At 51.5% G+C, this 16,982-nt stretch overlaps 6 protein-coding genes across 6 annotated transcripts; 5 read left to right on the forward strand and 1 right to left on the reverse strand.

The window, feature by feature from the left end:
• Window positions 1-524: 524 nt before the first annotated feature.
• N7508_002137 (putative nuclear migration protein (ApsA)) lies at window positions 525-6,029 on the forward strand (the record flags this gene model as incomplete). Its single annotated transcript, XM_058460203.1, has 2 exons — window positions 525-998; window positions 1,071-6,029. 2 exons carry the CDS (start codon window positions 525-527, stop codon window positions 6,027-6,029), a joined length of 5,433 nt encoding a protein of 1,810 aa, XP_058323735.1.
• Window positions 6,030-6,901: 872 nt separating this feature from the next.
• Window positions 6,902-8,114, forward strand: N7508_002138 (class I SAM-dependent methyltransferase; the record flags this gene model as incomplete). Its single annotated transcript, XM_058460204.1, has 2 exons — window positions 6,902-6,986; window positions 7,132-8,114. 2 exons carry the CDS (start codon window positions 6,902-6,904, stop codon window positions 8,112-8,114), a joined length of 1,068 nt encoding a protein of 355 aa, XP_058323736.1.
• Window positions 8,115-8,250: 136 nt separating this feature from the next.
• Window positions 8,251-10,246, reverse strand: N7508_002139 (DNA helicase ZGRF1-like domain-containing protein; the record flags this gene model as incomplete). Its single annotated transcript, XM_058460205.1, has 2 exons — window positions 8,251-8,608; window positions 8,661-10,246. 2 exons carry the CDS (start codon window positions 10,244-10,246, stop codon window positions 8,251-8,253), a joined length of 1,944 nt encoding a protein of 647 aa, XP_058323737.1.
• A 681-nt stretch (window positions 10,247-10,927) lies between these two features.
• N7508_002140 (BAR and SH3 domain-containing protein) lies at window positions 10,928-12,539 on the forward strand (the record flags this gene model as incomplete). The annotated part of the gene is made up of 4 exons (XM_058460206.1): window positions 10,928-11,041; window positions 11,102-11,419; window positions 11,476-11,592; window positions 11,649-12,539. The coding sequence occupies 4 exons, from the start codon at window positions 10,928-10,930 to the stop codon at window positions 12,537-12,539; spliced, it is 1,440 nt and encodes a 479-aa protein (XP_058323738.1).
• A 742-nt stretch (window positions 12,540-13,281) lies between these two features.
• On the forward strand, window positions 13,282-15,027 carry N7508_002141 (C6 zinc finger domain protein; the record flags this gene model as incomplete). The annotated part of the gene is made up of 1 exon (XM_058460207.1): window positions 13,282-15,027. One exon carries the CDS (start codon window positions 13,282-13,284, stop codon window positions 15,025-15,027), a length of 1,746 nt encoding a protein of 581 aa, XP_058323739.1.
• A 317-nt stretch (window positions 15,028-15,344) lies between these two features.
• On the forward strand, window positions 15,345-16,412 carry N7508_002142 (aromatic alcohol reductase; the record flags this gene model as incomplete). Its single annotated transcript, XM_058460208.1, has 2 exons — window positions 15,345-15,413; window positions 15,468-16,412. The coding sequence occupies 2 exons, from the start codon at window positions 15,345-15,347 to the stop codon at window positions 16,410-16,412; spliced, it is 1,014 nt and encodes a 337-aa protein (XP_058323740.1).
• Window positions 16,413-16,982: the final 570 nt, after the last annotated feature.

Below are 16,982 nucleotides of genomic sequence, written 5' to 3' on the forward strand. Positions count from 1 at the left end.
ACTCTTCTCTTCTCTTTTCTTTCCCCGCCTGAGCCAAACTCGACCTGTCTTATCAACTGCCTCTCCTTTTTTCTTTTTTGTTTTGTTACTAATTCGCTCTATCCTTTCTTTTGTTTTCATTTACTTTAAGAGCCGATCTGTTTGCGGCGACACCTGCAGATCCGACCACTTTGTTATGGTTGGTTGACACCTACGCGCGTATGTCTGGCCAAGGATAAGGTACCGGATCTCACTGCTAATTCGCCCAAAGGTCCTCGGTGTTTGTTGTTGTATTATTTCGACTTTTCCCTCCTTAACTTCTCATACACCCCCCGACGGTGTGCCTCACACCCATCGCATCGGCGCGCGGTAATCCTGAAACATCTGGTCGCTGGTCGGCTTGGCGATTGGCTCAAAATTCCCGCGACTAGTTTTCCATTTGTGTTTGGATGATGCTCGCCGTCTAAACTTGATACTTTCAAGATCGACGCGCGACTCCCTTACCTCTCGTCGGCAACTGCATCCTCGTTAACGAGAGGTGTCAGATGCCGTTTGAGGCCCCCGAATCTCGGATCATGACTGCACCTAACCCTGAGGACACCAGCTCCTTTGCATCAATGGAAGACCCCTTCGTTTCGAATGGCGGACGGCCAGCTCCACGCGACACCCACCGATATTCCTCATTCGATACGCAACTGTTCAGCCTCAATGCGTCTTCGCCAGCCCAGGCTAAACGGGCCCTTGAGGCTCATTTGGCGGAGACTGAACGTCGGTTGGAGGAAGCCTCGAAATTGGGTACAGCCCTCATCGATCAACAACAGCAGCTATCGGAGCAGTTGAAGGAGGTCGAGCAACAGCAGGATGAGGGAGAGATGGGCCCAGAATTGCGACGTAAACTCGCGGACCTGGAGAAGGAGTATAATGAGATCGGTCGTGAATCGGCACGGGCATTTTTGGCGCCCAAACGCCTGGCAGGTGGAGAGGAGGCTCAGCTTGGAACGCCATCTTTTGATCAAAAGGTACAACCTGCGTTGCATACTTGGTTCGGCTTCTTCGGCCTGTCCGCCAAACTAACATTAAGTTTTGGATAGTCACCTCTAAGCCCCGCTTTGTTCGCCAGTCAAGCCACGAACTCCCCAAGCAAAGTCAGTGTTCCATCTCGAAAGCAGCGCAATCAACAGTCAAACCGCGTCCACGATATCGAATTTGCGACTGAGATCTCCACCTCTCTTTTGGCCCAAGTCCGCCAGCTACAAGCTCTTCTCGCAGAACGGGAAGAGACGCTCAAGTCTGTTAATCTCGAAAAGTCTCGGCTTGAGTTGGAGGCTGAAGGATATGGGCAACGGATCCGGGCACTCGATGATAGCGAGCAGCGCTACAAGGATGAGAACTGGGCGCTGGAAACGCAAGCGCATGAGTTGATGGCGGCTGCTAGAGAAGCTGCAGAGCGTGAGGGTCGACTCAATACTTCGCTGACCGCGTCGACTTCTGAAAAGAATGCCATTGAACGGGAATTGGAGGAACTGCGGCAAGTCAACTCAAGACTAATTGAGGACCAGAACTTGATGCAAAAGGCGAACGATGCAGAAATCCATCTTCTGCGCCGGAATCTGAATTCTGGCGAGCTGGAGAAGTCTGCCTTGCACAAGAAGCTCGCGGAAATGACAGCTCAGAATCAAGAGCTTGCAAAGGCTGTTGCCATGCGTTTACGGCAGCACGAAAGCCAGGGCAGCCGGGATATCGCGTATAATGATGATGGTGATGAGCCGGAGCAACTCACACCAGAAAGTTCCCCGCCACCCTCCCCCAACAAGTTCACTCCTCGACATGGCCACCTGGAGTCTGAGACCCTGAAGAGCTCGCTTGGTCACGCTCACCGCATGATCCAAAATCTCAAGAGCACCATTCACCGTGAGAAGACCGAGAAGATCGAACTCAAGCGCATGCTGCAAGATGCTCGTGATGAGGTTGAGACACGTCGTCGTGAAACCGCTGCGCCAAACGGATCAACCAAGCGCCAGAAGACCAAGACAGATTCTTCCCGAAAGCCTCCTCGTCCAGATCTTCTGGGCGCGGGTCGCAAGGAGAAGTCCTTTGTCGAACTTCATGATACCGATTGGGAAGACAATGCTGGTCAGATCAGTCCTACTCACAAGCCTGCCATGACCAGATCGATGGGTCGTCCTGGCGCAGAGTCTCCCGACGAGCCCAGTGATGTTTACCAGACAGCCACTGAAGCTGAAGACGGGTTTGAGACGGCAAATGAGCGGGCAACCGCAACGGAGAGCGAAGCGTTCCAGACCGGTGTGGAAAGTATGGCGGATGACAGCAGTGACTCGGCAGACCTGACTGAAACCGAAAACAATGTCCAAACAACTCCACGCAGCCGAGTTCCCACCTCACTGATGATGTCCAAGACTCGTGATCGCGATTGTTATCACAGCACGGCTTCCGCATCGACCGATGACGAGGACTATGATTCAGGATTCCCCTCCCCGAGCCAAAGACACATCACCCGTCCTCGGGTCAAGTCTAAGCGAAGCATGTCAAGACGCATTCGCCCATCCGGGGAGGCGCCATTCGCCTCAACTAGTCGGCCCTCTAGCTCGCGTGAATCACCGGCACCTATCTTTGAGCAAGCACCAACATCACAAGAGGGCCAGAGCCTCTTTGCTGAGCTTGCTGAGCTCGGAAGTGGCGATGAAGACGGGCAAACATCTCAGGCTTCTACTCCGCGCATGGAAGCTACAGCTGGTTCACGTAGACCTTCGGATGCTATGTTGGACGCGCCGCCTAAGCCTATCATGGTCGACTCTGGTGTGATGACTGAGGCCTGGGAGCCTACGCTTCCCACCGGTGCCAATGTCGCTGCTGTAGCCGCTCTTCCTAGCACTCCGACTCAGCCAATGGCAAACAGAGGAATCGCCGAACAAGCTCCAGCAACCCCAAGGCTGGTCAGTGCAGGAACACAGTGGACACCGCACAAGCCCTCGACTGAGGATGGTGATCATTTGACTAATGTTCCTACGCCGCCAAAGATGCTCTGGGATGAAAGTTCAGTTCATGAAGCGAACGTCCAACCTGAGTTGCCAGAAATGGGCATTGCAGATATTTCGTCCGAACACACCATGCCTCAGACCCCCAAGCGTCCTGGGCTGAGTGTTGCCTACATCAATGGCAGTATTACAGCTCCTGTGAAGCATGAGTTCCTCACGCCAGTGATTCCGGAACTGAGTGTATCTTCAGTTTCATCCCAGACTACCAGTCCCATTATGCCCAAGCTTCATGTGCCAGAGCCAATTATCAAGCATGTCGATGTCATTAAGTATATTGAACGCGAGCCAGAGGTCCCCGAGCTGTCCTTCTCCTCGATCACCACACAGACCACCGCGCCTATCAAGGCAACTCTTGCTGTGCCTGAACCCGTCATCAAATATGTTGATGTAATTAAACATGTCGAGAAGGAGCGCGAGGTGCCCGAGCTGAGCTTCTCGTCTATTGGGACTCAATCTACTGCACCCATTTTACCTGTTCAGGCAACCGCTCCTGAACCAGAGCCGGTGATTAAGTACGTTGATGTCATCAAACACGTCGAGAAGGAGCGTGAGGTGCCTGAGTTGAGCTTCTCGTCTATCACCACTCAATCTACATCGCCCATCAAGGCTACACCTACTGAGCCGGAGCGTGTTATTGAATATGTTGATGTTATTAAACACGTTGAGCGTGAGCGGGTATTGCCCGACCTGACGTTGTCGTCCATCACTACTCAGTCTAGGTCGCCCGTCAAGGCTATCCCTGCTGAGCCGGAGCGTGTTATTGAATACGTTGATGTTATTAAACACGTTGAGCGTGAGCCTGTGTTGCCTGAGCTGACGTTCTCGTCTATCACCACTCAAGCTACATCTCCCGTCAAAGCTACTCCTGCTAAGCCGGAGCGTGTCATTGAGTACGTCGATGTCATCAAGCATGTGGAGCGTGAGCCCGACGTACCTCAATTAAACTTCTCGTCTATCAAGACTCAAACAACGGCACCTATCAGATCAACTGTTGCTCAGTTGGAGCCTGTCATCCAATACGTCGATGTCATCAAGCACGTTGAGCGTGAGCCTGAAGTTCCTGACTTGACTTTCTCTAAAATCACCACTCAGTCTACCGCGCCTGTCAAGGTCACTGTTCCTGAACCAGTCATCCCTGATTTGACAATCTCTTCTATTGACCCGACATATACGGAGCCGGCCATTCCAAAGCCTCGGGCTATTCCTGCGCCGCCAGCACTGTCTTTCTCCTCTGTGTGCTCTGTGGAAACTCAGCCTGTGCAGTCTGTATCACCTGCCATTTCTATGGTGGCACACCTGTCTACTCAAACTGAGCCAACGGAAGCCTCAAAGGTCGCAATGCTTGTTCATGAGGATTCTAACGAGACAACTCGTGACCGTGCTAATTCCAACAACAGTGACGAACTCGCTGGTGCTGGGCTGGCTCTGAACGATATCTCAGGCAATGCTCTTGCTCGCTCCACCAGAAGACAATCTAGCTTTGTCACCATGGACCATGGTGCGCAGACAATCCTGTCTTCCAAGCAAATCGACCAAATTCTCATGGAACGTGGCTCTGTACGCCCACATACTTCAGACAGTCAACTCACAGGGCAATCGAGGGAGTCTGCTGTGGCCGGCGCAGCCGCTGCAGCACCATTCGTTACACCCAAGCCTCAGTCTCGACCTCGTCTTTCGCAGATTCAATCTGCCAGATCGACGCCCAGCTCCCGTCGGCCTCACAGCGCTACAAGCCAAGCATCTGGTCTCAGTGCTCACCCGCCCCTGCCGAGCGATCACCGAGAGGCAATCATGGCCGCCGAGAAGAAGTCTGTTGATGCAGCACCACCATCCCCCACCAGTGTCATGGGTCCTCCTTTGGCACCCGCCTCTGCCTATCGCATGAACACTCAGCGACCGCTGACGCCGAACGAACAGGCTACGCGATCTGGCTCTGCGAGAACCGTTTCGTCCCAGGCCAGAATGAGGAGAGGCAGTCAAAGCCAGATGTCGCGACGATCCTCAGTTTCTTCCTTCGCGTCCGAGATCGAGGAGCGTTTCAACATGAACCCCCATGCCGGTCCTATGCCTCAGGGCTATGGACCTAACACTGATCCTCGCATGATCCAGGCCATCACTCAGACCATGATTGGTGAATTCCTGTGGAAGTACACTCGCAAGACCGGTTCGTCAGAGATGTCTTCAACAAGGCACAGAAGATACTTCTGGGTCCATCCCTACACCCGTACATTGTACTGGAGCGCGCACGACCCGCAAACCGCTGGAAAGAGCGAGCTTCGTACCAAGAGTGTGCCTATTGAGGCTGTGCGAGTGGTTGCTGATGATAACCCTTACCCACCAGGTCTCCACTGCAGGAGCTTAGAGGTTGTCAGCCCCGGCCGACGGGTTCGGTTCACGGCTACGACCAGCCAGAGACACGAGACTTGGTTCAACGCTTTGTCCTATCTCCTTTTGAGAGAGACCAACGACAACTGTGAAGACCATAACAGCGTGACCCTCGATGACATCGACGAGTTCAATCCTAGCTTCCGATCTAGTTCTCGACAGGGAACAAGGATGTCATTCTCCTCTTACAACAGTCGCACGGCTCGTAATGCACCCAAGCAACAACGAGCGGCGTCTGCTATGTCCATGCGGTCTGGCGGGGGTCGAGCATCACCGGCGCTTAGCACACCCGGTGCAAACTCATTGCAAGTCCCCGACGAAGCCCATCAACGCTCTTCATCCCGATTGAGCACGATCTCCAGCTCAATCCGGGGCTCAATTGCCAGTCTGAAGGGACGGCACGGCGCTCAGTCTCCCAGCATGCTTGATGAAAGCATTCGCGGCCAAGACAGCGTTGATGACTTGAGACATGCCCATGATACTCAAGACCTGGACCGACTTGAAAATGTCCGTGCCTGCTGTGATGGCAAGCACGACGTGGGTTCTCTCTCACGTACTAGCCGGTACAGTCCCAGAGTCGATCGCATCCACTCCCCCCACCCTCATTGAACATCGCCTGATGAGACTGGGATTTGTTCATAGGGTTTGCGGGCAGGTCCTCCACCCTGACATGAGTCAGTTATAAAGGCAATGACCACGAGTTCTCTTTCTTCTGTCTCTCAACCAACAACCACGCATTTTAATATTTCCTTTGACTCAACCTTTCATGCATATGTGCGTGGAATCTCTCGCACTCAAGTTCGAGACCTGGATTTTGACTCTTTCGACCTCGATGATTACGGATTGTTGCTCTAGAATGTTTTCTGGACAGCCTCACCTACACCTTTCCTTCCTTCACCTACAATCGTTCTCTTTCCTTAGTCTCTACAGATCTTAACTCTCCTACTCTCTCTGTCCTTCATTCATTCGAGTTGGCGTCCTGCTGGTTCGTTTCTCCCAGTCTGATCTACTCTTTTCCTATATTCTTTTTTTATGTCGATAATTCCATTGGCCACCACATGCCCTCATTCTGTCCGCTCTTTCAACTGTGTGACCATCTTTTGGTATTCAAACCCCTGTGCAACAGAACAAGCTACTAGACCTTAGTCTGTGTTCAATATGCTGATCTATGCCTTTCATAGGTATAAGTCAGACACCGTAGGATTTCTTTTCCTTTTTCTTAATTATTCAGACAGAACTTGTATTCAGATATGTTGGTCTGTATTATTAAAGTTTATCAGACTGCCTACCGACATGGTCCAATGTAACGTTTGCACGGGTGATGATAATGTCTGTCGTACATCAATTGGCTGACTCACTTTCAGACGCCGAATTCTCCACGTCACGGGGTCCGTTCGCCGGCCCTAACTTCTTCTCTATATCGCTTTCTCTCTTGTGGATAATTCTTCTTTCTATACAAAATTGAATACATCACCATAATTATGTCGTCCGAGGCACCGCCGCCGTTTGCCCAGCGAATGCTTGGCTTGCTGGAACCAGCGCAGCTCATGGCTTGGGCAATGTCCCGTGAGTACAGACGCCGAACAGACGCCGAAAGACATGGACGTCGCAATTGCACACAATTTCCGATGTTGAGTCTTTTTTTGCAAATACCTCTTTATTTTGGCTGATCTCATAATCCTTTGTTGAACATGCACTAATCATAATACAGACTACTTCCGAGTCTGCTCTGAAGCCGTCAAAAGCGGCCAGATCCTCGCACCAATCACCCAAACCCGCAGACTGCGCGACGAAGCATTCGGGAAATTCTGGTTTGAGTTCAGTTGTAAGTTCTCAGAAAATGAAAACCCAAATCCCAGCATGGCATCACGGCAAAAAGAGACGGAAGAAATCAACCCAGTACATCTCTTCTCCTCTCACCACCCACTGCCACAATTACATCTATATCAATACCAAGTCCAAAAACCCCTAACAAAATCAGCCCAACCCAACCGCCAAACAACCACAGACCCAATAACAAACGAACAACCCCAGCCAGTGGGCAGCAGCGCCCTAATCCCACCCCTACTCAGAACAGCCACTGGCACCGTCCTGGACGTAGGCCCAGGAACAGGAACTCAAATGCCCCTCCTAACATCCCCATCCATAACAGCCTTGTACGGCGCAGAACCCTGCACAGGTCTTCATAAAGAACTGCGCGCCCGCGCAGTCGCCGAAGGCATTTCTGACAAATACCACATCCTGCCCTGCGGCGCCGCAGCCGGTGAACTACTCCCCGCGCTAAAAGCTACAGGAACGGGTGTGGTTGATGGGCTTGAAGGCGATGTGCGGGTTGGTATCTTCGATACGATATTGTGTGTTCGGGTCCTTTGTTCCGTGCCGAAGATGGAACGCACGATTGGGGAGTTGTATGAGCTTTTGAAGCCGGGTGGAAAGTTGCTTGTCACGGAGCACGTTGTTAATCCGTGGTGGAGGGCTAAGGGGTCTGTTTTGGCGAGGGTTGCGCAGGCTGTCTATCAGTTCTTTGGGTGGAGTTGGTTTATTGGGGATTGTTGCATGACGAGGGATGTTGAGGGGGCGCTTAGGAAGGCTGCTGATGGTGATGGGGGTTGGGGGAGTTTTGAGTTGGAGAGGTCTTTTGAGTGGTCTGCTATGCCTTATATTTCTGGAACTTTGGTTAAGAAGGGGATTTAGGGGGTTTTGATGGTTTTTGGTAGGGTTGACGGGGTGGCTTTTTTTATCAATGCTATTGGGTATCATTTTTTCTCTATCATGTGTGTTGTATCAATGTGTGTGGGTATGCAGGATAATTCTTGGTATCATGGGTTCATCACGTAGGTTTTGGGCGTCCAGCGGGCCAGAAATCAAACAGATCTAAAGCTTCAGATGTCCATGGTCCTTCTTCTTTGGGTTCGTTTTCCTGGCCTGCTGCAGTTGAGAAGCTTCTCGTCAGGCTTGAACGGGCCTGGTGGCCTTGTCGTGAAATCAATGCAGTTGGATCCGATAATGACTTGCGCAAAGGCGAATCAAGAGATCTTCTACCTGTTAAGTTCCGAATTGCTGAAGGCGGTTTCAAGCCTGAACCATCAAGCATCTCGTCAAAGATGAATTGCGTTGACGCTGACGGCATGAAGTCTTCACTTGCAGTTCCTGGATCCTCAGTCGGGGGAACGACTGGTCTTGTGAATCTAAGTAGACCTTAGCGTTGGTGTCCTGAATGTTGAATGGGTACATACTAACTGCGGCTCTTGGGAAGTCGTGGTGGTCTCACGTGATTCGGGGTCAGGGGCTGTCCTTGTCGGTGGAGAAGATGATTTCTGTAAGATATCACCTGGCAGCAGTGCGCTGTACATCAGCTTCCTACGAGGCTTCGCAGCTGCCATTCGTAAAGAAGTCGTTGGTTTGTCCGACGGTACTGCGGGGGATGGACGTGAAGGAGGTGGCATTTCATTGGAAGCTGTATCATTGGGAGGCTTCAAATGTTCTGCATTTTTGTTGTTTGTTTTGACAGATGCATTTGGTATGGGACGGGTGGTAAGCGGTTTTGGTGCAGCTGGAGGTGGCCGCAAAGCTGTCGGAGGGCCCGGTCTTGGTGGTTGCGTGGAGTTTGACAAATCGTTCAATCTATCTGCAACCTCTGTAACGGATCCATCCGTTGTTGTTCTTCCCTGGGGTAGAGATTCTGATATCGCCGGAACAGCAGAAGGCCTTGAAAATTCTGCGCTGTTAGGTCTTTGGAGCTGCGGCAGATCTTGAGGCGTATTGTTCACGGCTGTGGCTGATTGCACAGCTTTGGGTGTTGTGGGAAGTGGCGCCCTTGGTGTTGGTCGATTACTGTCCATTTCGGGCGCAGTGACGGGGTTTCTTGTGACAATAGGAAGGGTTCTCTGAGACTGCATGGGCTGCGGTGGGTCTTGAGGCCCATTGTTCACTGATGCAGCAGATTGTATAGGGTTTGGTGCTACACAAGGTGGTGCCATTGGCTTTGGCCGACTGTTCGTCATTCCAGGTGCAGCAACTACCGGGCCTTTTGTAGTAGGAGGATTGGGTCTCTGGGGCACTGTTGGCTTTGGTGCAACCGTCCTTGTAGCTTCACGAACTGTTGGATATGCATTGACCAGCGGGTAACCTCCAGAACCGGGAGGCTCTGTTTCTGCCTGTGCATTTTTTTCCTGTCTCGGAGGAGCTCTGGGGTTCGGCTCCGTCAAATCAATAACCGAGCTGTGAACGCGCGACGTTCTTTCTGAGTTTACAGGCACCGCCGTGGTTGTTTTCTGACGTTTCGCCGGTCTTGTATGTTCTTCCGGGTTCTGTGTCTTCGGTAGGGGATTTCTTTGCTCGTATGGGGATACCAGATGTCCGATCGGAGTCTTCTTGATATTCAATAGGTCGTTTAGCGAACGGAAAGATTGGGAGCCGGAGGAACGGAATGGTGCCGAGGAGCGGGGAGCTTTGGATAATGGAGCTTTAGTCTGTGGTGAGCCCTGGCTGGAATTTCGTTTCTCGTAGAGGTTCGTAATATCGGTTTCACTCGTCCCGGTGCATTCGGTAACTTGGATGAGAACACCCTTATCCAGCTCGAGTTCATCGCCATCTTGGACCTCGTCATTCGATCGCCAATGGTGGTCACCGATGAAGTTTCCATGGTCATCATAAACCATTATGCGCTTGTTGAACTTGTGGTAGCGTAGATAGCCATCTTGCCAACGTTTCGACTTGCGGCGCAGGTCGTGGGTGTAGAGACAGTGGAACTTGACGACCGACGCGGTGACCTGAGGCGAAGTCGCAGTCGCACTTCGCGCGGTCGAGGACGGAGTTGACATCATGTCAGGCCATCTAGCTCATGGCAGCAGATACATGGAGGTTCAGTCGCGGTTCAGGATACGATAAGCCGGATAACCGGATAAGGGAAAAGGTAAACGCGGTAGGCCTCAGGCACAAAAGTATATTTCTATTTCTCAGGAACCTCTCGGCTCTATAGTCTCTACTTGTTGCTTGAGCCTGTCTGACCATTTTCAATCTCGTGTGTTCCATCGAGTCATGAAATGCATTGGGGCCAATGGCATGGCCCCCACCCATATATACCCCTGTCAATGACTCCCAATTCCAGCCCCCACGCGGAATCACAGATAATTTGAACAGAACAGTATTCCATGGGCTGTGTTGGAACAATTTGACACAGTTGGTCTGTGTGGAGTCAGGGTCCACTAGGCTAGATGAAAGACTCCAACATGATACAATCGATCGGCACTTTGCAAAGATGGAGGGGACCAGAGAGCCGCATGAGAGGCTGAAACACTTTGGGGCCAAGCCATGTGTCATGCCCCCTCCCTTTTTCCAGTTTTCTAATTCTGTCAACTTTCACTCTTCAGTTGAGTCTGTCAAATCTTGTCAGATCATTGTGTGGTAGTACTCTGTACTCCGTGGTCAACTATTACTCCAATCTCTCCCCGCCTTCAACCCGCTTCCAACCCGCTTCCCCACTCATTACGTGGAAGCTCCCCAGAATGCAGAACATGCAAAGGCGCTTTGGGCGCATGACAACCAAGCAATCAGCAGATGACAGCCAGATTGCTGTGTTGTTGAAGGACTTTGACGATGCTGATATGCTCCTGGGCAAGGTAGGCATCCATATTCCTCGGACGCGCGTTCGCATGCTCTAACCCCCATTACTTTATCAGATCGTGGACTCCACCAAAGCCTGGCGTGATACTTGGGTCTCTATCGCAACATACCAGAGTCGAATGATTGATGAGTTCGACGGGCTCTACGGTCCTATTATCGGCTCCTCAGAAACCCCGTCCAACCACAACCCGGTGGAAACAGACCCAGTCAGGCTAGCTCGGACAAATCGACTACGCAAAGAATATGATGAACTGCGGACTGATCTGCTGGAAGAGCTCAATGCTGTCGAGGATCGCATGACGCGGCCAGCTGCTCATGCCAAGGAATCCTTGCTGCCCATGAAGAAGACAATCAAGAAGCGCAATGATAAGAAGGTAGGTAATAGCCTGTATTTGGTTGGACTGTGAATGCTAATTTCTCAAATTATTAGGCTGACTTTGAACGCTTCCAAGGCCGTGTTGATGGCCTCTTGAAAAAGCCCAAGCGCTCCGATCGCGACAATATGAACCTAGCCAAAGCAGAGACGGAGCTTGCCAATGCGAAAGTGGTACGCAGATAAAAAGCCTCACACCAAGATAACTCAAAGTACTAACCATATGCCAGGTTTACCAAGCAGCCGACGATGACCTTCGCCAACGCCTCCCAACCCTAATCTCTCTGGTCTTCTCTTTGACTCCATACCTCCTGGAAGCCCAAGTCGAGATCCAAAACCGTATGCTAGCACACTACTACACAGTCCTACACACCTACTGCGAAGAAGAAGGCTTCACCTCTCCTCCTCCGCCAATGGATCAAATCGTCCAAGACTGGGAATACGCCTACAACCCTATCCAGTCGCATATCGAAAGCTTCGGCTGCCTCCAACAAGGCAAAGCCCTCCGCAAAGCATCAGCCGACCAGCAAAACGGCAAACGGCCCTCGATAGGCGACCGCAAAGGAAGCACCGCCTCCTCACTATCAACCCTCTCAATTCGCAAGGGATCAACAGCCCCAACCCCAAACCTAGGACCCAACTCTTGCGTCCCCGAAGACTCGCCCTCGCCTCCTCTATCAACTACAACCCATCACAACGTAACAGTCTCCAGCTCTGGTGCCACAACACCCCTCTCCACAGGCGGTGATTCCTTCATGCCTACCCCACCAGCATCCATGCCAGCGAAGCCCATGCCGCAGGGCGTCATGCAGTTCGCACCCGCTGGTCCCAACATAGATTACTTCCAGTCTTCGGCGTCAGCCTCGCCGAGGGGCGGAACACCCATGGATACGGCCACTGCAATCGCTGCAAAGAAGAAGCGTCCTCCACCGCCCCCTCCCAAGCGTGCTGCGACCTTTGTAACCGCACTATATGATTTCGGTGGGCAGGGTGGTGATGATTTGGTTTTCCGCGAAGGTGATCAAATTCGCATTGTTCAGAAATCTGATAGTACGGATGATTGGTGGGAAGGTGAGTTGAGGGGGCAGAAGGGATTCTTCCCTGCGAATTATGTTGAGTGATTGGAAAATTACATGATACCTTGGGGGCTAGGATACGAAAATGCAAAATGGTGAGATCGAATCTGGGTTTTTTGTTCTTTGAGTATCGGGGCAATGACTACATACCTACCTATCCATATACGCAAATAATGGAATGTGTCGTTTTTCTTTTTTGAATCAGGTAAACGAAGGGCTTGTGTGATTATTTTGTTACTTTGGGTTCATACAATAGGGGTCATAACTTTGTTCACGGTGCTATGAAGTATTGGACCAGTTCTTGCAAATCCTCGAAGTGAGTAACGTTATGCCATTGTATGCATTATTTGTGATCTAACTCAGGCTTGCTTTTTTTGGCCCTTTCCCAGCGCCTCGGGTGTGTCATTTGGATCATAATAAATATGGGGGTTTGGGAAAACACTTATGGCCACTATTGTATATGTGTCTACAGTCCTGTGATATCGGGCTCAGCCCATGGCGGGAAGCGTAGCTAGCTGTGATTGTATGCTCCATCAGCGCTTTCGTCTCGCCATTCGCTTTGCCGACTATTTGACTAAGCGGAGAGTGGAGTCCGTACCTAGGTTTGCATCAGGGATCCGACGTGTCATTTTAATAGGTCTTGGGCTCTACAAAAGCCGTGGATGGGAAATGGTCCTGTTGACCTTTGTATCGCAAAAGGGCCCCGAGATGCTGGCCAGAAGATCAACTCTACTACAGTTCTAGTCACACAGCAGTCAGCTTTGAAGCTCATAACTTCTTGCCAGTCATGTCGACGACAAAAGCCAAGCGCAAGCGTGCGATGAGGGCATGCATTCCTTGCCATCAGCGCAAGCGAAAATGCGACACCATGTATCCTTGTGGCATGTGCACCACCTACGGATACAACTGCAGATACACCGACGACAACACCGCTGGTACTACTTGCGGCGTATCTATTCCGCCTCCAGCCAAACGCGTCAGCCTCGACGGTGAAAGTCGTCTGACGAGTCGTCGAGCCGCCATAGACCGCAGTCCGAGCAGCCAGTCCCATGTAGAGCAAGACCGCCGCGAAGGCGACGGCTCGTCGACAAAGAGTCCCACCGTCGTGACCGGCGCGTCCCCGGGCATCTTCGACGAGCAGAAATTCAGATACTCCGGGGGATCGGCGGCCATGGCATTTCCGCATATCCTGGGTGTGGCTCTTGGTTCCGACAACCCTCCAAAGATGCGATCGTTCGCTTACAACTTTGGCATTCGCCCCGAGGAGGCATCCAATGCTCACGAATTTCTGGGAGACCTCATCTCGGAGGAAGACCTTGGCTTCTTCTCGGGTGCGTACTTCTCGGTATTGGGCCCCATCGGCGACGTGATGGACCCCAGAAACTACGCCCGACGATGTCGAGATTACTACCAGAGTTCGGGCAGTGATGCGGTCGCCTTTGCCGCCGTGGCCGCCGGCGTCGCTGCTCTCGGCTCGTTCCTGTCTCCTAGTAGACATCCGCGGGAGTCTGACCTGGTGCAGTACGCCAAAGCCATCCTCGATGATCCGGCCTCCATGCGTTTGCACGGTATCGACCACATCGTCGCATGGGGCATGCGAGTGCTGTACCTACGGGCAACGACCCGGCCCAGCAATGCTTGGATTGCTTCGTGCACGCAAATGCACCTCTGTGAAGCGATAGGGCTTCACGAGGAAGAGAACATCAAGAAGATAGCGTCCATTGCTGGCGCCGCTGTCCTTGGACATGATGCGGACCGGCTGAGGAGAATTTTCTGGATCTCGTGGGCCGGGCATCACATGTTATCCTATGAGTACGACCGTTCGCCTGTAGGATTTCGGGCCGTGACTTGCCAGCCTATCATCTCGATGCCAGGTTCCATTGCTGATCAGTTCGTACAACTGGTCCAAATCATTCCATCGCCCAATTCTCCGTTCCAGCTCGAATTGCAGCCTCCAACTCCGGGTGAGGAGCTATTCAAGCGTTTTAAAGCGCTAGATAAGCTCCAATTCACCCATCCGTTTCTGGTGATGACTAAAGCGGACATTGCGTTTTGCTTCTATCGACGACTCTACCAGCTCAAGACCTACATACCGGACGATATCATTAAACTGGTCATTGATAGCGGCAACGCCGCAGTGGAAGCGGCTGAGCAGCAAGCTAGCCAGGGTCGTCTGTTCTGGAACGTCATCGGTAGCGTCTTCCAGTATACCTGCATCCTGTTGGCTATTGACACGCCGGCGGCCTCCGTCCACATTGGCACCGCGTTCAGGGGCTTGGAGAACCTTGTCAAGGCTGCCGATACAGCACTAACACGTGAGGCGTTGTCGATGGCGCGGTATCTACTTGGCCTTAATATGGCAAAGAAGCGAAGGGAACTTGCTCAGCTGGAAGCTGTCGAGGGGGCCTATGAATTCTTTCTTCCACCGCCGGAATCCGTGACCAACACTGCGGTGCCAGATATGTATTGGGAGGTGAACTGGGATCAATTCTTCATCGAGCCATTTGTACCCATATTCGGTCCTGACCTCTAGATATACCATTCTGGAGGTTGAAGACATGCTCGGAGTTCCGCCAGTCCGATCGTAAGTGAATCATCAATGCCATGCGCCTTGTGCGGCTTTATGTGCGGCCGTTGCGGACTTAATCCCTTACCGCCGCACTGGCCTATCGGGGGGTTTCAGCGGACCCAATGCGTGCGGCTACTGCGGCGATATTACAAGGCTGAGATGGAGCGGACCTAGAACTACAGCTCTCGAGGCTGGGTCTGAAATGTATAAATAGACGGGCATCCCCTGCTTCAGGGATAGCCAGACACTTACCACTCTCAAGCTTAAACACCTCGACCAAAATGCCCAAGTTCGCCAAAAACCAGTCCGTCGGCTTTAAGAATACTATCGAAAGAGTGGCCATTGTGGGCGTAAGCAAAGCTCCTTAACACCAAGTATACAGTAAACCTAACAAACTCCCTTAGGCTGGGGGTATCATTGGATCACATATTGCCAACGCCCTTCTGGCAACCGGAAGACACACAGTCACAGCTCTTTCCCGCAAAGACAGCAGTAATAGACTCCCCAAGGGCGTCCTAGTCGCTTCAGTCGACTACAATGATGAAGCCACCATTATTGCCGCCCTCAAGAACCAGCAATTCTTTATTATAACCATGGCCCCCACCGCACCCCGCGACACCCACAGCAAGCTCGTCCAGGCAGCCTCCAAGGCCGGTATTCCCTACGTCATGCCTAACGGATATGCCAGCGACATTGACGACATCAAACTCGGCGAAGACACAATGCTAGGCCCCATAGCCAAGGCTAACAGGGACGAGATTGAGAGACTCGGCATGCAGTGGATCACCGTGTGCTGTGGCTTCTGGTACGATTACAGCTTGGCGGGCGGAGATTCACGTTTTGGGTTCGATTTTGACAAGCGTTCCCTGACACTCTATGACGATGGCAACACCAAGAACTCGACATCGACGTTGAGGCAGGTTGGGCGCGCCGTGGCCAAGGTCCTGAGCCTTAATGAGCTTCCCGATGATGAAAATGATAACAGCCTTACTTTGTCGACATTCTTCAACAAGGGCGTGTACGTTAAGAGCTTTGAGGTCTGTCAAAATGATATGTTTGGGAGCGTTAAGCGTGTCACTGGCACCACTGACGCCGATTGGACTATTACCCGCGAGGATACCAAGAAGCGATACGAGGATGGTCTGGCGCAAGTGAGGACGGGTAATATGGCTGGATTTAGTAAGATGCTGTATGCGAGGGCTTTTTACCAGGATCTTTCTAGTGATCTCGCGGCCAAGGCGCAGAATGAGCTTCTTGGTTTGCCGGATGAGAGCCTGGATGAGTCTACCCAGGTTGGAATCGATTTGGTCAAGGAGCTGCAGCTTCGAGTTGAGCGTATGGCGGCTTAGGGAACAGTATATACATGTACGGATTTGAAGTAATTGATGCATGGATATACATGTGGAAACTGTAATTACTTTTGACATATTGACACTGTTACTTTTTCTTGCCACAAATCTGGGGCTCAGACAAGCAATATATATATTACGACAAATTTCAAAATTATTGAGCGAACATACCTAGAATAATCGTCAAATATTAGGAATAAGGTATCAGCAGCACTCAAGACAGATTGTAGAACGATATCGTTGGTAAGATGCGTAAAAAAAGCCGCGATAGAGGCAGCCGTTAGTACAAAAGAATATGCAATATGCAATATGGTTTTCACCAACATAACATCAGAAATTCCATTTGTAAACATCAACAAGCCAAGTGGTCGAGCAGTAACTCGGTCAGTCAATCTTCCTTGGTCTAGTGGTGATGATTTCCGCTTGTCATTAACACCGATAAGCGCGGGAGACCGGGGTTCGATTCCCCGAGGGAGAGTTTCTTTTTTTGAACCTTTCTTTTGCACACTTCTATACAAGTTTGCTTGTCTATGAAGGATGTGCATATTGACATTTATTCTTTGACCACAG

This window comes from Penicillium antarcticum, assembly GCF_028974205.1.
Source record: "Penicillium antarcticum strain IBT 31339 chromosome Unknown utg000002l_segment0_segment0, whole genome shotgun sequence".
Classification (NCBI taxonomy): Eukaryota; Fungi; Ascomycota; class Eurotiomycetes; order Eurotiales; family Aspergillaceae; genus Penicillium; species Penicillium antarcticum.